This window comes from Rhinoraja longicauda, chromosome 5, assembly GCF_053455715.1.
Source record: "Rhinoraja longicauda isolate Sanriku21f chromosome 5, sRhiLon1.1, whole genome shotgun sequence".
Classification (NCBI taxonomy): Eukaryota; Metazoa; Chordata; class Chondrichthyes; order Rajiformes; family Arhynchobatidae; genus Rhinoraja; species Rhinoraja longicauda.
In genome coordinates this window covers 82,892,279-82,911,714 of record NC_135957.1, presented here as the reverse complement: position 1 = coordinate 82,911,714, position 19,436 = coordinate 82,892,279, and the positions used below count along the sequence as shown (strand labels likewise).

The window sequence follows — 19,436 nt, the reverse complement described above, 5'->3', positions numbered from 1 at the left end:
GGATCTCATCCGTGGTTTGTGATGATGCTTATATCTCAGCCAGAGCTCCTGCTATTTCTTATCCAGCACAGGTTTTTGTTTAGGTTTATTATTGTCACATGTACCGAGGTAAAGCGAAAAGTGCAATAAGGTCAACTCAAGTGCTATCAGTTCAACTCAAGTACAATAGATAAAGCCAATGGGAAGGTCCAGAGTTCTCAGCATTGTAGTGCACCTCTTATCGAGGTGTACAAAATCATGAGAGGAATAGATCAGGCACAGAGTCTCTTGTCCAGAGTAGAGGAATTGAGAACCGGAGGACTTAGTCAAGGTGAAGGGGGATAGATTTAATAGGAATCTGAGGGGTAACATTTTCACAGAAACAGTGGTGGGTGTATGGAACAAATTGCCAGAGGAGGTAGTTGAGACAGGGACTATTGCAATATTTAAGAAACAATTAGACAGATACATGGATAGGACAGGTTTAGAGGGATGTGGGCCAAACGCAGGCAGGTGGGACTAGTGTAGATGGGACATGTTGGTCGTTGTGGGCAAGTTGGGCCGAAGGGCCTGTTTCCACACTCTATGACTCTATAACTATGAGTCATTGCAGCGCATCAGTTCCTTGGACAAAATCTAACGTTCTCAATCAGATAGAAGTGAGTCGGATAGTATCCTAGCTTATAGAAGGACTGTTCAGAAGCCTGATAACAGAAGGGAGGAAGCTGTTCCTGAGTTTGGTGGTGCTCCCTTTCAAGCTTCAGTACCATCGGGCGGATGGGAGCGGGGAGAAGAAGGAATCACCGGGACAGGATGTCTTTGCTTTTGTAGCTGCTTTTCCAAGGCATCGTGGTGCAGATGGAATCAATGATGAGGAAGTCTGGTCTGTGTGATCCCACAGTATTCCTAGATATACCCGATCAGGCCCGGGAGATTTATCCACCTTCATATGTTTTTGGACATTGTGCACCTTCTCTATTGCAGACTACCCGCAAGACTTCCTCATGTCTTTATCCACGATAAGAAGCAGGGGAAATATTCATTGAAGACCGCCCATCTCCTGTGGCTCCAAACATGGTCGTCCACTTTGACCGCATTCTCTCCCTGACTACTCTTTTTCTCTTAATATACTTATGCAGGCTAAACTGCATCCTTTATAATCCGCTAAGGATTCAGCTGGCCTTTCCTATTGCAGTGTTTTCTATTGACATGCATTAACTTATAGACGCACAGTCCTGAAGTAATCAACAGTTGCATTAACAAGAGGGCAATTTCATGTCAAGCTTTTTTCAGTAAAGATGCTGCTCATCAACATTGAGTTATAATTTTAGATTTAGAGATACAGCGTGGAAACAGGCCCTTCGACCCACCGAGTCCGCGCCGCCCAGCGATCCCCGCACATTAACACTATCCTACACACACTAGGGACAATTTTTACATTTACCCAGTCAATTAACCTACATACCTGTACGTCTTTGGAGTGTGGGAGGAAACCGAAGATCTCGGAGAAAACCCATGCAGGTCACGGGGAGAACGTACAAACTCTGTACAGACGGCGCCCGTAGTCAGGATTGAACCTGAGTCTCCGGTGCTGCATTCGCTGTAAGGCAGCAATTCTACCGCTGCGCCACCCTAATCACAATAGACCTTAAAAATCCATGTAAACTATCCAAAATGTATTGCAAAAAATTGGATGAGAAGATAATTCATCTGCTGTAAGTGGTTGACTGGATGGTAAAATATCATCAGGGATACAATAATAACATTTAAAAGATGTGTAAGGAGGAACTGCAGATGATGGTGTACACCAAAGATAGGCACAAAAAACCACCAGGGGGCGCCGCACGATGGCCGCCTCGCCTATAGTCTGTCTGTCCTTTTCAAATTCTTTTTGTTAAGTTTTAAAAGTTTGTGTGAAATGTTCTCTGGTTTGTTTTACGTGGGGGTGGGAGAGGGGGTCGGGGGAAACCTTTTTTCGATCTCTCACCTTGCCGGAGAAGCGATTGTTTTCCTGATCGTATCTCCGGTCGCTCTGCGGCCTAACATCACGGAGCTGGAGGTCCTGCCTGGGACTGACCTTGAGTCCCCGCGGGGGCGTGGACTTATCATCTAAGCCTGCGATCCCTCACCTGGGATCGACGCTCCAATGCAGCCTGCGGACTTTAACATCAGGAGCTCGCAGTCTCAGGTTGAGACCGGTCGGGAGCTCCAAAAGCTGCACGAGGTTCGACTGGTCCCGATCCGGGGTAGATCGTCCGGCGCGGGGGGGCTGAGACGCCCCCCCCCCCCTGATGAAGGAGCTGGATCGCCCCGACGAGGAAGGCCCGCCCCCGGCTACGGGAGTCAAGATCGTCCCGTCAACGGAAGGTTAGAGGCCCCCGACCGCTGGAGGACAAAGAAGGGAGAGACTGAACTGTTTTTCACCTTCTATCACAGTGAGGAATGTGGAGGAGTCACTGTGGTGGATGTTCATGTTAAAATGTATCTTGTGTGTCCCGTTGCTTTTTATTGTTATGATTGTACGGCAAATGAAATTCCTCGTATGTTGCAAAACATACTCGGCTAATAAAGTATTATTGTGACTGTGATTGTGAAAATGCTGGAGTAACTCAGTGTATCAGGCAGCATCTCTGGAGAAAAGGAATAGGTGCCGTTTCGGGTCGAAACCCTTCATCAGACTGGGAGTCCCACTCCCTGACTCAGTCTGATGAAGGGTCTCGACACGAAACGTCACCTATTCCTTTTCTCCATAGAGGATGCCTGACCCACTGAGTTACTCCAGCATTTTGTGTCTTATCAACATTTAAAAGGCACTGGGACAGGTACATGGTTAGGAAAGGTTGAGAGGGATATGGGCCACATGCAGGCAAATTAGACTATTAAATATTGGTCAGCGTGGATGAATTGGACTGTAGGGCCTGTTTCTGTGCTGTACGACAGAGATTGGCTTCGAGCAAATTATAATTGGCCTTGGAGTACCAGGATGGGCCACATTAGGGATGGTTTCAACTTATAATTGCTAAGCAGTTATATAAGTAGGAAAAAAACTGCAGATGCTGGTTTAAATTGAAGGTAGACACAAAATGCTGGAGCAACTCAGCGGGTCAGGTAGCATCTCAGAAGACAAGGAATGGGTGACGTTTCGGGTCGAGACCCTTCAGTCTGAAGAAGGGTCTCGACCCGAAACGTCACCCATTCCTTCTCTACCGAGATGCTGCCTGACCTGCTGAGTTGCTCCAGCATTTTGTGTCTAAGCAGTTATATAACTTGGAAGTGAATTTGTGCGATTATAGAAACATAGAAAATAGGTGCAGGAGTAGGCCATTCGGCCCTTCGAGCCTGCACCGCCATTCAATATGATCATGGCTGATCATCCAACTCAGTATCCCGTACCTGCCTTCTTTCCATACTCCCTGATCCCTTTAGCCACAAAGGCCACATCTAACTCCCTCTTAAATATAGCCAATGAACTGGCCTCAACTACCTTCTGTGGCAGAGAATTCCACAGATTCACCACTCTCTGTGTGAAAAAAAACTTTCTCATCTCGGTCCTAAAAGACTTCCCCCGTACCCTTAAGCTGTGACCCCTTGTTCTGGACAATATTGGTCTTCTTTCTGAGGTGTTCCGCCAATCTATTGATTGGCCTACTGTCTGCATACAATATATGGCCTTGTCTTTCATGTGCATTGTTTTATGTTTCACATACTCTCCATGCATTAGTGGTTTAACCAGTAGATGGTGCTAAAACCCAGCAATAACTATATTGTATACTGTGCAAACTTGCACACGAGGGACAATTTACAATTTTTACCAAAGCCAATTAACCTACAAACATGTACATCTTTGAAGTATGGGGAAAAACCGGAGCACCCAGGGAAAACCCTCGCGGTCACGGGGAGAACTTGCAAACTCCATACAGACAGCACCAATGGTTGGGATGGAACCCGGATCTCTGGCGCTGTGAGGCAGCAAGTCTACCGCCGCTCCACCGTGCTGCTCAGTCTTTGATTCTGGTCCACCATATTACAAGTTTAAAAATATGCAATGGTTAGAGTGAACTATATGAAATCTCCCCTTGTCATGTGGCAATACAGACAACTGAATATCAGTCTGAAGAAGGGTCTCGACCCGAAACGTCGCCCATTCCTTCTCTCCCGAGATGCTGCCTGACCTGCTGAGTTACTCCAGCATTTTGTGAAATAAATACCTTCGGTTTGTGCCAGCATCTGCAGTTATTTTCTTATACAACTGAACATGATCAGAAGTAACATTTCTGAAGAAGGGTCTCGACCCGAAAAAACATCACCCATTCCTTCTCTCCAGAAATGCTGCCTGACCCGCTGAGCATTTTGTGTCTACCTGACATTTTATTTATAGTTTTAATAATGTACAGATGACGCAGATTCATACTCATTGAAATTATGATACTGATATGGGCCAAACCCAGGCGGAAGGGACATTTTGGTCGGTGTGGGCACGTTGGGCCTGTTTCCACACTGTATGATTCTGACTGACGGTTTCTGAGGAATACGACCCTTACCTCCACCCACTGCAACAGTGGAGTCGCTTGAATTAACTACTAATGACATCCTTCCTGTAGCAGGGTGACCAAAACTGACCACAAACTGACCGTTTATACGAAACATTGCCACAGAATGCTATAGAGGCCAAGTCAGTGGATATTTTTAAGGCAGAGATAGACAGATTCCTGATTAGTACAGGTGTCAGAGGTCGTGGGGAGAAGGCAGGAGAATGGGGTTAGGGGGGAGAGATCGATCAGCCATGATTGAATGGCGGGGTAGACTTGATGGGCCGAATGGCCTGATTCTGCTCCTATCCCATACGACCTTATGAACATTCATAAAGAACATTCATAAAGAGAAGTCCCGAACTGAAGCATTACCCGTCCATTCCCTCCACAGGTCCTGCTTGGCCCACTGAGTTTACTCTGGCACTTTGTGTTTTGCTCAAGATACCAGCATCTGCAGTTCCTGAGTCTCCATTGATTAATATTGGCCTGGAGGACACAGTGAATCCAGTGACTCTTTCCAAGTTTTCCATGTTGGCTCACATCTGATTTCCATATCGTTGGAACCCTTTTCTAGTTCCAGAGCCCCTCTCGCAGGGTGGCAAATTTGACCCACCGATCGGGCGTGGACGTCCCGATGAGGTCGAGATCGGCTGCCTCACCCGGCTAGGCACCACATTTGCGGGAGGACTTCCAGCGGGGGTGAGGTTTCTGTTTGGATTAAAAGGGGTGCCGGATTACCAGATGCTGGAAAACCTGTATTGCCATTCCAGACTTTAACTCTCCTGTTATAATTCCCTTTCGCTTTGTACTATCATTCTTTTGTCACCTCCATTCTTGTACTTTCTACTGTATAAGGTCATAAGTGATAGGAGTAGAATTAGGCCATTCGGCCCATCAAGTCTACTCCACCATTCAATCATGGCTGATCTATCTCCCTCCTGACCCCTTTCTCCTGCCTCTTCCCCGTAACCGCTGACACCTGTACTAATCAAGAATCTATCTATCTCTGCCTTAAAAATATCCACTGACTTGGCCTCCACAGCCTTCTGTGGCAAATAATTCCACAGATTCACCACCCTCTGACTAAAGAATTTTTTCCTCCTCGTCTTCTTCCTAAAAGAACGTCCTTTAATTCTAAAGCTATGGCCTCTAGTCCTAGGCTCTCACACTAGTGAGTAGGTTGACGTATGATGACCGATTGTCGGGACTGGGCCTGTACTCACTGGGGTTCAGAAGAATGAGGGGGTACCTCATTGAAACATACAGAATAGCGAAAAGTTTGGATAGAGTGGATGTGGAGAGGAGGTTTCAATGAGGTTCCCCCCCTCATTCTTCTAAACTCTAGTGAGTTCAGGCCCAGTGCCGACAAACGCTCATCAAAATTAACCTACTCATTCCTGGGATCATTCTTGTAAACCTCCTCTGGACCCTCTCCAGAGCCAGCACATCCTTCCTCAGATATGATGCCCAAAATTGCTCACAATATTCCAAATGTGGCCTTACCAGTGCCTTATAGAGCCTCAACATTACATCCACGTTTTTGTTTTCAAGCCCTCTTAAAATAAATGCTAGCATTGAGTTTGCTTTCTTTACTACTGTTTTGACTTGCAGATTAACTTTTTGGGAATCCTGCATCGCCAATCTCAAGTCCTTTTGCACCTCCGATTTCTGGAATCTCTCCCCATTTAGAAAATAGTCTACGCCTTTATTCCTATTACCAAAATGCACGACTCCACATTTTGCTACACTATAATTCCATCTGCCACTTCTCTGCCCACTCTCCCAACCTGTCTGTCATTCTGCAGTCCCTGCTTTCTCTACCCTTCCACCTGTTTTCGTATCATCCGCAAACATGGCCACAAAGCCCTCGTCCAAATCATTAATATACAAATTCATAATTTCATAATTCCTAATTTCATAAATTCTAGGAGCAATCCCCATGTAGTTTTCTATTATTCTCTTCAACATCTAGAAGGGGTCGTATCCTGTCTCCTCAGCAGCACTAATTCTGAACACTTTCCCTAGAAAAGAGACGAGGAGGAATTTCTGTAGTCAGAGGGTGGTGAATCTGTGGAATTCATTGCCACAGACGGCTGTGGAGGACAAGCCATTGGGTATTTTTAAAGCGGAGATTGACGGATTCTCGATTAGTACGGGTGTCAGGGGTTATTGTGAGAAGGCAGGAGAATGGGGTTGAGACGGAAAGATTGATCAGTCATGATTGAATGACAGAGTAGACTTGATGGGCTGAATGGCTTCATTCGGCACCCAGGACTAATGAACATGAACTTCCATTACAGTATTTTTTTTAAAACTCTTCAAATAATCTTTTCTCACTGAGCCAAATATTTTACATCAGTACTTTCATCAACAGCAGTTGAGAAAACTGCAAAGAAACATTTCTATGGCCTTGTTCTCAGCAGGGTTGTTGATTCTCCAAGCAACAGAACTCCAAAGACGTACAGGTATGTAGGTTAATTGGCTGGGTAAATGTAAAAATTGTCCCTAGTGGGTGTAGGATAGTGTTAATGTACGGGGATCACTGGGCGGCACGGACTTGGAGGGCCGAAAAGGCCTGTTTCCGGCTGTAGATATATGATATGATAACAGCGTTTCTTCAGGGGTGAAGCTTTTGCAGACACCCATTTATAGTGGACGCCATTTAATGGAGCTGCTCAGAAGTGTAGACGGTTTTTGTGGGCAGCGCTGTGCCATCATCAATCATCTTCCTGTGTACTAGGGTTTCTATCTGGTTTGCTGCTCGGTGGCTTTGAACGTAGTCTTCTTCGACCACAGTTGTCTTATGCTTGCATGGGAACTTTCCATTCGTATTTACAAAGAAATTTAAAAGAAATCACCGTTGCACTTCAGTCATGATTGACTCTTTCCTCTTGTGTGGAAATTTTTTTTCAGAGATTGACACTACGACACGTTGAATGTATAAAGGGAGGATTTTCTAATAATTCTGAGATAATTCAGAGCCATAAATGAACCTCGATAATGCAATCAAAGATGGTTTATAAATGTTTGCATTGCTAATGATATTCGTAAAACCACAGAGAGACACAAAAAGCTGGAGTAACTCAGCGGGTCAGGCAGCATCCCTGGAGAATATGGATGGATTACATTTTGGATCAGGACCCTTCTTTAGAGTCCAGAATTTAGAGTCTGAAGAAGGGCCCCGACCTGAAACATCACCTATCCTTTCTCTCCAGAGATGCTGCCAGACCCGCTGAGTTACTCCAGCACTTTGTGTCCATCTTAGGAGCTTATTAAAATTAAAAGAAATAGGTGACGTTTCGGGTCGGAACCTTTCTTCAGACGCCACCTATTCCTTAATTCCATTGGTGTTTTATTAAATTTTAACAATACAGGTTAATACAACGCAGATCTAGGGCATAGCGGTAGAGTTGCTGCCTTACAGCGAATGCAGCGCCGGAGACCCGGGTTCCATCCGGAAGACGCAGGATCATTTCATTCCAAAAAGGAAGAAAGATTCTAAGGGGAGTAGGAGGCAACCGTGGCTGACAAGAGACGTTAGGGATGGAATAAAACTAAAAGAAAAGATGTATAACACAGCAAAGAGTAGCCGGAAGCCAGAGGATTGGGAAACTTTCATTGGACAACTGAAGGTAACAAAACGGGCAATACGGGCTGAAAAGGTGAAGTATGAGGGGAAGCATTTGGATAGCAATAAAAGGATAAGTCCAAGTCAGCATGGATTTATGAAAGGGAATCATGCCTGACTAATCTTCTGGAATTTTTTGAGGATGTGACAAGGAAAATGGATGAAGGGGAGCCAGTGGATGAAGGGGAGCCAGTTGATAAGGTCCCGCACGGGAGATTGGTGACTAAAATTAGAGCACATGGTATTGGGGTTAGGGTGTTGACATGGATAGAAAATTGGTTGGTAGACAGGAAGCAAAGAGTAGGAGTAAACAGGTCCTTTTCAGAATGGCAGACAGTGGCGAGTGGAGTGCCGCAAGGCTCGGTGTTGGGGCCGCAACTGTTTCCATATATATTAATGATTTGAAAGAGGGAATTAGAAGCAACACTAGCAAGTTTGCGGATGACACAAAGCTGGGTGGCAGTCTAAACTGTGAAGAGGATGTTAGGAGGTTGCAGGGTGACCTGGACAGGTTGAGTGAGTGGGCAGATGCATGGCAGATGCAGTATAATATAGATAAATGTGAGGTTATCCAATTTGGCAGCAAAAACAAGGAGGCAGATTATTATCTCAATGGAGTTAGGTTAGGTAAGGGGGGAGGTGCAGCGAGACCTGGGTGTCCTTGTACACCAGTCACTGAAAGTTGGCGTGCAGGTACAGCAGGCAGTGAAGAACGCTAATGGAATGTTGGCCTTCGTAACAAGAGAATTTCAGTATAGGAGTAAAGAGCTTCTTCTGCAGTTGTATAGGGCCCTGGTAAGACCATATCTGGAGTAGTGTGTACAGTTTTGGTCTCCTAATTTGAGGAAAGACATCCCTGTAATTGAGGCAGTGCAGCGTAGGTTCACGAGATTGATCCCTGGGATGGCAGGACTGCCATATGAGGAAAGATTGAAAAGACTAGGTTTGTATTCACTGGAGTTTAGAAGGATGAGAGGGGATCTTATAGAGACATATAAAATTATAAAAGGACTGGACAAGCTAGATGCAGGAAAAATGTTCCCAATGTTGAGCGAGTCCAGACCCAGGGGCCACACAGTTTTAGAATAAAGGGGAGGCCATTTAAAACTGAGGTGAGAAAAAACGTTTTCACCCAGAGTTGTGAATTTGTGGAATTCTCTGCCACAGAGGGCAGTGGAGGCCAAATCACTGGATGGATTTAAGAGAGAGTTAGATAGAGCTCTAGGGGCTAGTGGAATCAAGGGATATGGGGAGAAGGCAGGCACGGGTTATTGATTGGGGACGATCAGCCATGATCACAATGAATGGCGGTGCTGGCTCGAAGGGCCGAATGGCCTCCTCCTGCACCTATTCTCTATGTTTCTTTGTAACATCCTCTCCCTATGCTGGGAGGGGCGATGTGAGAGGACCGGGAGCCACTGCAAAGGTGGTGACTAAAGCATCCCTGTGATGACCCGCATTGCAGAGTTAAGGACAGTGTCAACTCGTTTGGTGTGGCAGCTATGAGCCCAAGCTGTAATGCAGTGAGCCTGTACAGTAGTGTGAGCATCTATGGCTGTGTGTTACTGAAAGGGAATGGAAGGAACTTGGCCAGTCGGGGTAGGCACATGAAGCTGGACTCAGCAGATCATGCAGCATCTCTGGAGGAAGGGTCTTGACCCAAAACATCCCCTATTCCTTCTCTCCAGAGATGCTGCCCGACCCGCTGAGTTACTCCAGCATTTTGTGTCTATCTACAGTTTTTTGTTTCTCCACATAATAGGGGCTGAATAGGTTTCTCCACTCAATCACCCAGTTGATTACAGTTTCCTCTTAATTGATAGTCTAGGAATGCAACTTTACTGACGGAACAGCTGTGGTAATTCCACTGAACTACGTTGATGAGGCGAGAATTAAAAAGAATGAATGAGAAAGAACATGACTTTGAAACATCGATTAACAGTTGTAACAGATATTCCTGTTATGAATAAGAAAAATTAGAAGCTGTAGCATTGGTTTCAGATCACTAGTCATGGTGCATTTGAAGTGGTTTGGGGTGAACTTTAAGCTGAACTCTGCATTAGATGTATTGAAGGAAATGCTCATGGCTGTTCCATTCACGACTTGTCAACTGTCTTTTTGTTTGGCAGAAGGCCAGGAACAGGAATTTCTACATTGTCAGGTTTGTTAGACTCTGATGATAGACACAAAATGCTGGAGTAACTCAGCGGGATAGGCAGCATCTCTGGAGAGAAAGAATGGGTGATGTTTCTGGTCAGAAGCCTTCTTCGGACTGCCTGGTAGAATGGTAAACACAAAATGCCGGAGTAACTCAGCGTGGCCGGCAGCATCTCTGGAGAGAAGGAATGGGTGATGTTTCTGGTTGAGAACCTTCTTCAGACTGAGAATCGGGGAGAGGGAAACGAGATATGGAAGGGTACAAAGAACATGTAAGGTGTGAAAAGAACAGATCAAAGCAGACGATGATCAAGAAAATATAGAATGGTTCATTGATGGATGATTGCAACGAGGGAAGGTGACAATGAGGCAGACACGCCGTAAAATTAATCAGGAGGACAATGAAACTAGTAGGAGAACTAGGATGGGGAGGGACAGAGAGAGAGAGGGAAAGTAAGAGTTACCCGAGGTTCCGGTAGAGTTTGAAGAGGAGTCAAGTCAAGTCAGGTCAACTTTATTTGTCACATACACATACAAGATGTGCAGTGAAATGAAAGTGGCAAAGCCTGCGGATTGTGCTAAAACTACAAAACAGAATAGAAAAAAAAAATTTAACACAAAAAAAAAATTAATACAGTAAATTAAATTAGTCCCTGGTGATATGAGAGTTAACAGTCCTGATGGCCTGTGGGAAGAAACTCCGTCTCATCCTCTCTGTTTTCACAGCGTAACAGCGGAGGCGTTTGCCTGACCGTAGCAGCTGGAACAGTCCGTTGCTGGGGTGGAAGGGGTCCCCCATAATGTTGCTGGCTCTGGATCTGCACCTCCTGATGTATAGGTCCTGCAGGGGGGGTGAGTGTAGTTCCCATAGTGCGTTCAGCCGAACGCACTACTCTCCGCAGAGCCTTCCTGTCCTGGGCAAAGCTATTCTCAAACCAGATTGTGATGTTTCCGGACAAGATGCTTTCTACAGCCCCAGAGTAGAAGCACTGAAGGATCCTCAGAGAGACTCTGAATTTCCTCAACTGTCTGAGGTGGTAAAGGCGCTGCCTTGCCTTACTCACCAGTGCGGCAATGTGTGTTGTTCATGTCAGAGCCTCTGTGATGTGGACTCCCAGGTATTTAAAGCTGCTCACCCTATCCACAGTAATCCCATTTATCTCCAGTGGCGTGTACGTCCTTGGATGTTGCGCCCTTCTAAAGTCCACAATCAGCTCCTTAGTTTTTGTGACATTCAAGAGGAGGCTGTTGTCCTGACAACAGAGTGTCAGATCAGCCACCTCATCGTCATCGGAGATCAGGCCCACCACCACAGTGTCATCAGCAAACTTGATGATGGAGTTGGAGCTGAACCTGGCCCCACAGTCATGTGTGTACAGGGAGTACAGTAGGGGGCTAAGGACGCAACCCTGGGGGGATCCTGTGTTCAGGGTGAGGGGGTTAGATGTATGTCTCCCCATCAAGCCCATTATAATCAGTGGGGGAAATAGTTTGTTGGGAGAAAGATAAGTAAAGATATTTCCTCAGGTGAATTGGCTTCATCAAACTCTGTGTGTGTTTAGTTTACTTTGGAGATACAGTGCAGAAACAGGTCTTTAGTACTTTCTCTGGAATTATTTGCCACAGAAGGCTGTGGAGGCCAAGTCAATGGATAGTTTTTAGGCAGAGATAGATAGATTCTTGATTAGTACGGGTGTCAGAGGTTATGAGGAGAAGGCAAGAGAATGGGGTTAAGGGGGAAAGATAGATCAGTCATGATTGACTGGTGGAGTAGACTTGATGGACCGAATAGCGTCATTCTGTTCCTATCACTTATGAACTTATGAAGGTCCTTCGGTCCACAGAGTCTGTGCTGACCAGCGATCTCTATTGCACCAGTTATATATACCCTACACACTTGGGAGGCCAATCAACCTACTAGTACATACACCGATCAGCCAAAACATTATGACCACTGACAGGCGAAGTGAATAACATTGATTGTCTTGTTACAATGGCACCTGTCAAGGGGTGGGATATATTAGGCAGCAAGTGACCAGTCAGTTCTTGAAGTTGATGCGTTGGATGCAGGAGAAATGGGCAGGAGTAAGGACCTGAGCGACTTTGACAAGGGCCAAATTGTTATGGCCAGACGACTGGGTCAGAGCATCTCTGAAATGGCAAGGCTTGTGGGGTGCTCCCGGTGAGCAATGGTGAGTACCTACCGACAGTGGTCCGAGGAGGGACAAACCACAAACCGGCGACCGACAGGGTGTTGAGCACCAAGGCTCATCGATGTGCGAACACGGGTCGCTGGCATTGGAAGGGAGCAACTCTATCGCTGTGCCACTGTGCCGCCCTTAGTGTATTAGTACCATGAATAACATAACCATGAATAATATAACAAAAACTTCGCTCAAAAACATTTAAAGTAAAACCGGTAAGCCCCTGCTTTCACGTAGAAACACTGCTCTAGACACCAAACCTTTCCGATGTTTTCACTTTGTTCGTTTATTTGTGACCTGTGCGTAAATGTTAAGCCAAAATGTTCTCGTGTTATGTACCATTCAAGCGATGTTTTTAGTGCTCGGATGAAAAATGTGTGTGGGCAATGAACTTATTTTTAATCACAGTATTAGAAATATTCTGAAAATGTTTCCGATGATGATTGCACAAAATATAATTTTTTGTTTTCAGTTACCAGTCTTGTTTCCTTTTGTTTTTCATCAGGCATTATCCCATTGGTTTACTTTTCGATCTGCATGCGTCGAACACTGCACTGCCGTGGAATGTAATAGTTCACTTTAAGGTAACTAACTTTACACTTTTGACTGCAATAGAGTCATAGAGTGATGCAGTGCGGTAACGAACACTTCGGCCCAACTTGCCCACACTGCCCAACATGTCCCAGCCACACTAGTTCCACCTGCCTGCGTATGGGCCATATCCCTCTAAACTTGTCCTATCCATGTATCTGTCTAACTGTTTCTTAAACGTTGGGATAGTCCCAGCTTCAACTACCTCCTCTGGCAGCTTGTTCCGTACACCCACCACCCTCTGTGTGAAAAAGGTACCCCTCAGATTCCTATTAAATCTTTTCGCCTTGAACCTGGTCCTCGATTCGCCTACTCTGCGCAAGAGACTGCATCTACCCAATCTATTCCTCTCATGATTTTGTAGAACTGAAGAATTGTAAGCAGGGGCTAACTTAAACGGGGCACATTGGTCGGCACGGGCGAGTTGGGACGAAGGCCCTGTTTTCCGTGTTGTATGACACTATCGGTGTAAATGTTCCTGAATCTTGAGTTTAGATGGAAAAAAGCATAAATTTCATTAAAACAAAAATGTCATTTAAAATTAATGTGGTTCGTAATGCCATTGATGACTCTGCCAAGATAGATAAAGGTGACGCAAAAATTATTTATTCAAGGGACGTGTATGACACTAGCAACGCTGATATTTGTCGGCCATTTTTAGTTTCCTCTGGACTGCAAAGGCAGTTGAGAGTCAACTCCAGCTTGGCCTTCAACACATAACACCGAATACTTCAACCTCTAAACTCCTGAAACTTAGCCTCGGGGCTAAGTGGTGGGTACATGGACTGAGCTGCCAAAGGAGGCAGTTGAGGCAGACACTATCTATATACTAAAACTCTCGTTTGGTAGTTTGTTCCTGAACTACAGCCAAAACGGTACACGACAGTGGGCCGAAAGTGCCTGTTGCCATGCTGTATCTCTAAACTAAACTAAACAAAATGCCCAGAAAAATATTTATGAGATGATTGTGGCACACAGAGCTGATTGATTTAGCTTTATCGATATACTAAAACTCTCGTTTGTTTGTTTGTTTGTTTGTTCCTGAACTACAGTCAAAACTGTACACGATAGCGCAATAGTTTTAGGCCCACCTTACTCATCGCCATCCCTTTGGTGCTAATGGAAGAAGTTTCATTGAAATCGGTGTCATATTTTTAAAGTTATTCACATTTTAAAGTTTAAATCTATCTCCTAGGGATGGAGGGAGAGAGGAGGGAGGGGGGGGAGGATAAGGGGGGTTGAGGGGGATGGAGTGGGGGGGGGGGTTAAGGGAGGGGGGGGGGGAAGGAAGGGGTGCTGCACCAATGCAGGAGAGGTTTGGGCCCAACGGGTCCACTTGGTCAAGTATATTAGAGAAGTTTCCCTAGAAGAAGATTTGATGGAATGATGTTGGTAATTGCAATGGAAATGTCCCCAATTTCTCAATTTGAAGATCACAGCTAAAAACCATCATCCAGGGAAATATTGCCGAAAACTTTGTCTGTTCCTCTTTGGAACATGCACACCCTTTCTAAAATATAATAACCTGGGCTGGACAGAATACTCCAGAGGGGTCTTAACAAGTTATTATACCGATTCAACACAATTTTGCATCTAGTAAAATATCAGCACATATATGTTGAATTGAAAATTTTTCTTGCCTATTGCAGACTCAAATGATTACATAGCCAGCAGTTGATTGCCTTACCACACAGCTAAACGTGGAAAGTACCATTGAGTGGAATCAAAAATATCTCAAATGCCTTTTTAAAAAAAAACATCCGACTTATTAAAACCTCTCAACATCCATCCTATTAATTGGCTTCAGTATCTTTTATGTTTTAGTTAAGTTGCTTCTCGATCTTCTGAACTCCAGCAGGTGCAAGCCTGGCGTATATGTGCTGATATTTTACTAGATGCTCATAGGACATACAGCTTATAGCACACGCGTGGTAAACATGTTCTGAGGTGTTTAGTTTAGAGATATAGTGCGGAAACAGGTCCTTCGGCCCACTGAGTGCGCTCCGCAAAGCGACCCCTGCACAATAACACTATCCTACACCCACTGGGGTTAATTTACAATTTTACCGAAGCCAATTAACCTACAAACTCGTATGTCTTTGTGGGAGTGTGGGAGAAAACCGGAGCACCCTGAGAAAACCCACGCAAGTCACGGGGAGAACGTACAAACAGCCAGCGTCCGTGGTCAGATGAAGTTTTAGGTCAGGACCCTTCTTCAATCAGGAAGGGTCCTAACCTAAAACGTCACCTATCCATGTTCTTCAGAGATGCTGCCTGACCCGCTGAGATACTCCAATACTTTGGGTGTTTTTTTGTAAACCAACATCTGCGGTTCTTTCTCTCTTTTCAAAACAATCACTTTAACAAAGATTTTGTACAGCCCAAGTGTCAGCTGTTCAGTGTTTTTTTTAGATTTAGATTTATTAGATTTAGAGATACAACGCAGAAACAGGCCCTTCGGCCCACCATGTCCGCGCCGCCCAGTGATCCCCGCACACTAACGCTATCCTACACCCATTAGGGACAATTTTTACATTTGCCCAGCCAATTAACCTACATACCTGTGCATCTTTGGAGTGTGGGAGGAAACCGAAGATCTTGGAGAAAACCCATGCAGGTCACGGGGAGAACGTACAAACTCCGTACAGACGGCGCCCGTAGTCAGGATCGAACCTGAGTCTCCGGCGCTGCATTCGCTGTAAGGCAGCAACTCTACTGCTGCGCCACCATGCTGCCCTTTTTTTGTTGAACCTGTCCTAAAATAAAAGAATGCAAGATTCTGGTATTTTAAGTGAAACTAATTCAGGCTCTAATAAGTTGGATATAATGCACTTGATTGGTGCAAAGTGATGTTGGCTTTCACTAACATTCAGAAATAATGCAAAATTAACCAACGTATACCTGTTTCACAACTATTTAGTTTCACATTGCAACCTACTCTAAGACTCAGTGTAGTTTATTGTCACGTGTGCCGAGGTACAGTGAAAAGATTTTGTTGTGTGCTAACCGGTCAGCACTGGATATTGATACATGATTACAATCGAGCAAATACATAATAGAGGGAATAACGTTTTAATGGAAACTTTATGTTTACTAAAGTCCGATTAAAGAAAATCTTTATCCAATGAGGTAGATACCGCACGACTGCTCTGTGGTTGTGGTAGGATGGTTCAGTTGCCTGATAACAGCTGGGAAGAAACTGATCCTGAATCCTGAGGTGTCCGTTTTGACACATCTGTAACTTTTGTCTGATGGGATGAGAAATTCATAAATATCAAAGGAAATAATGGATTTTAGCTTAATTTTTGTTTGATGAAGTGGTTGTTGATTTACTGTGCCCTCCATAATGTTTGGGACAAAGACCCATCATTTATTTATTTATTTGTCTCTGTACTCCACAATTTGAGATTTGTAATAGAAAAAAATCAGATGTGGTTAAAGTCCACACTGTTAGATTTCAATAAAGGCCATTTTTATACATTTTGGTTTCACCATGTAGAAATGACAGCAGTGTTTATACATAGTCCCCCCATTTCAGGGCACCATATGTTTGGGACACAGCAATGTCATGTAGAACTGTATGTTCTAAGCAGATCTGGCTATTTAGTCTTCACCATAGCCCAACATAATCTTTTCTGCCTGCGCGTATTCGCTCATTCACGTCCAACAAGCGTTTAAGTGTAAGCTTATTATTGTCACTTGTACTGCGGCACAGTGAAAAGCTGTGTTTTAAATGCTGCTCAATCAAATCGGATAATGCCATGCGTAAATACAACCAAGCCAAACTCTTGATTGTCAAGTCAAAACAAGTCAAACGCAACAGCTGAAGAACAATTAAATTGTGCCCCTGCCTGGCGATCTTCCCTCCTAAATTCCAACCTTGCCCACAATACAGGTCTAAATGAGGTACTGGCCAAATCTTGAATCTGGTAATTATGAGCGTCTTACCGAATTGCTGGACGAACTCACCGAACCCTTGGGGAAAGTGTAGTTCCCGAGTGCAAATTTGTTTTTAAAAGATCGCATGTACAGTGTTCCACATTACCAGCCTATTTTTTTAAAATGGGTTCCTCAGCCCCACATGAGAACGCCACAAACAACCTACAGTGCTTGTTCACGTTTGAAGGCAGCACAGTGGCACAACGGTAGAGGTGCTGCCTCACAGCGCCAGAGACCCGGGTGCAATCCTGACCACCGGTGCTGTCTCCAGAGATTGTACGTTCTTCCTGTGGCCACGTGGGTTTCTCCGGGTGCTCCAGTTTCCTCACACATTCCAAAAACATTCAGGTTTATAGGCTAATTGGCTTCTGTAAATTGTCCCTACAGTGTAGGATAGAACTAGTGTACGGGACAGCATTGGTCAGTGCAGACTCGGTGGGCCGAAGGGCCTATTTCCATGTTGTATCTCTAAACTAAACTAAGATGGGTCCTGTCCTGAAACATCACCTATCCATGTTCTCCAGGGATGCTGCCTGACCCGCTGACTTACTCCAGCACTTTGTGGAGCATATTGTTTTGTGGAGCCGATGTTCGTAAGTTCTGGAAGCAGAATTAGGCTGTTCGGCCCATCAAGTCTACTCCACCATTCAATCTTGGCTGATCCATCTCTCCCTCTCAACCCCATTCTCCTGCCTTCTCCCCATAACCCCTGACACCTGTACTAATCAGGAATTGATGGGTGGGACAAGCTGTACATTTACTCATTTAGAGTACGCTGCCTTATATTTTTTCTTTCTCCAGAATTTTCCGGAAACTGAAATACTTCATTGCCTCACGAAAGACGCTGTTGAAGCTCATTTTATGTCTTGCATTAAAGAAGCTGATGCCTTAAAACACAAAAGTCAAGTCATCAATGAGATGCAGAAAAAGGATCACAAGCAGCTTTGGATGGGTTTACAGAATGGTACGTAACTTTGTTTGTCATGGCTGTGTTGTTTATTTGGCCGACTTTGTCGCAGATGTTCATGTCTTCCTGTGTGAGACTAATAACTGGAAAACTGTTCCACAATTTCACTTCCCACTTCCAAATTTGTTATTTTCCTGAACAATTGTTTACTATTTTTAACCAAGGACTCTCTACACAATAGTAGTGTTATATTTCTATATAATAGGTGGGAAAAGTTTCCTCCAGGATATCGAGGACAAATACTACCATTCACGTCCACTTCCTTCTATCTTCAATCTGAGGTTTTCTTTTGAATGCAGTTGTTAAATGGCCCATTTTAAAATACATTTAAGGGGTTAATTGTTATAGCTCAGAATAAAAAGCTGAGAATGCACTTGCAGTAAAATTACTTCAGTAGTAAACTACTTCAGGCTAAGAACGCCACAGGAGAACCTTTTTTCCCTGTGGCTATCAAACGGTAGATTGAATCTCCCCCGCGCCCCCCCCCCCCCCCCGCCCCCCCAATCTTTGCACATCTCCATTCCTTTCCAATTGTCACTTTAATTTCATGTATAACGTGCATTATGAGTGTTGGCAGATCAATTTCCCTCCTGGGATAAATAAAGTTTTATGGTATCGTATCGAATACCTCAAGTGCATTATTAAACAATTGAAGTCATAGAGTGATACAGTGTGGAAACAGGCCCTTCGGCCCAACTCGCCCACACTTGCCAACAATATCCCAGCTACCCTGGTCCCACTTGCCTGCATTTGGTCAATAGTCAATAGTCAATAGTCGTTTATTTGTTACATACACATAAATGTGTAGTAAAATGAAACATTACCCGCAGTTGAACAATAAGACCAATAAGATTAATCAATAAAAATGCAATAACACATACAATCACAACTAACACCAAACAAAAAGAAACATCCATCACAGTGAGTCTCCTCCAGTCCCTCCTCACTGTGATGGAAGGCCACAATGTCTTTTTCTCTTCCCTGCCGTCTTGTCCCGCGGTCAGGCTGTTGGAGTTGCCACGTCGGGGCGGTCGGGGCTCCCGATATTGAAGCCCCCGCTGGACGGTGAAAGGTCCACGGCCTATTTCAGGCCGCACCGGACGGTGAAAGGTCCGTGGCGGGCCGCCCCAAGCCCCGCGATTCGGGGCGGGCGAACACGTTGCCTCTGCCGCTGCTGGAGCTCCCGATGTCGGCCCCCACCCAGGGGCCTGCGGGCTTCCGACGTCCACGCGGCCCGCGCCGGAGCCTCCGGAGACGAGTCGCAGCCGTTCCCGCAGCATTCGCAGGCAGCCAGCGCCGCAGGTGGTGAGTCCGGGCCGTGGGCTCTGCGAACCAGAGCTTTCGCCCGACCTAAGGTCCCCGTGCCTTGCTCTGATCGCTTGACCAGGCCGTGCACACTGGTTCCCCGTGAGTGGTTCGACCCACTACACCCCTTACGG

General features: G+C 45.2%; 1 protein-coding gene across 1 annotated transcript in view; it reads left to right on the top strand.

Moving 5' to 3' along the window:
• atg5 (ATG5 autophagy related 5 homolog (S. cerevisiae)) overlaps positions 1-19,436 on the top strand; it is a 139,017-nt gene that overhangs the window by 25,942 nt on the left and 93,639 nt on the right. The window contains exons 4-5 of the mRNA XM_078399855.1: positions 13,006-13,084; positions 17,832-17,994. Coding sequence (XP_078255981.1) covers positions 13,006-13,084; positions 17,832-17,994 — 242 coding nt within the window. The remainder of the gene's footprint in view (positions 1-13,005; positions 13,085-17,831; positions 17,995-19,436) is intronic.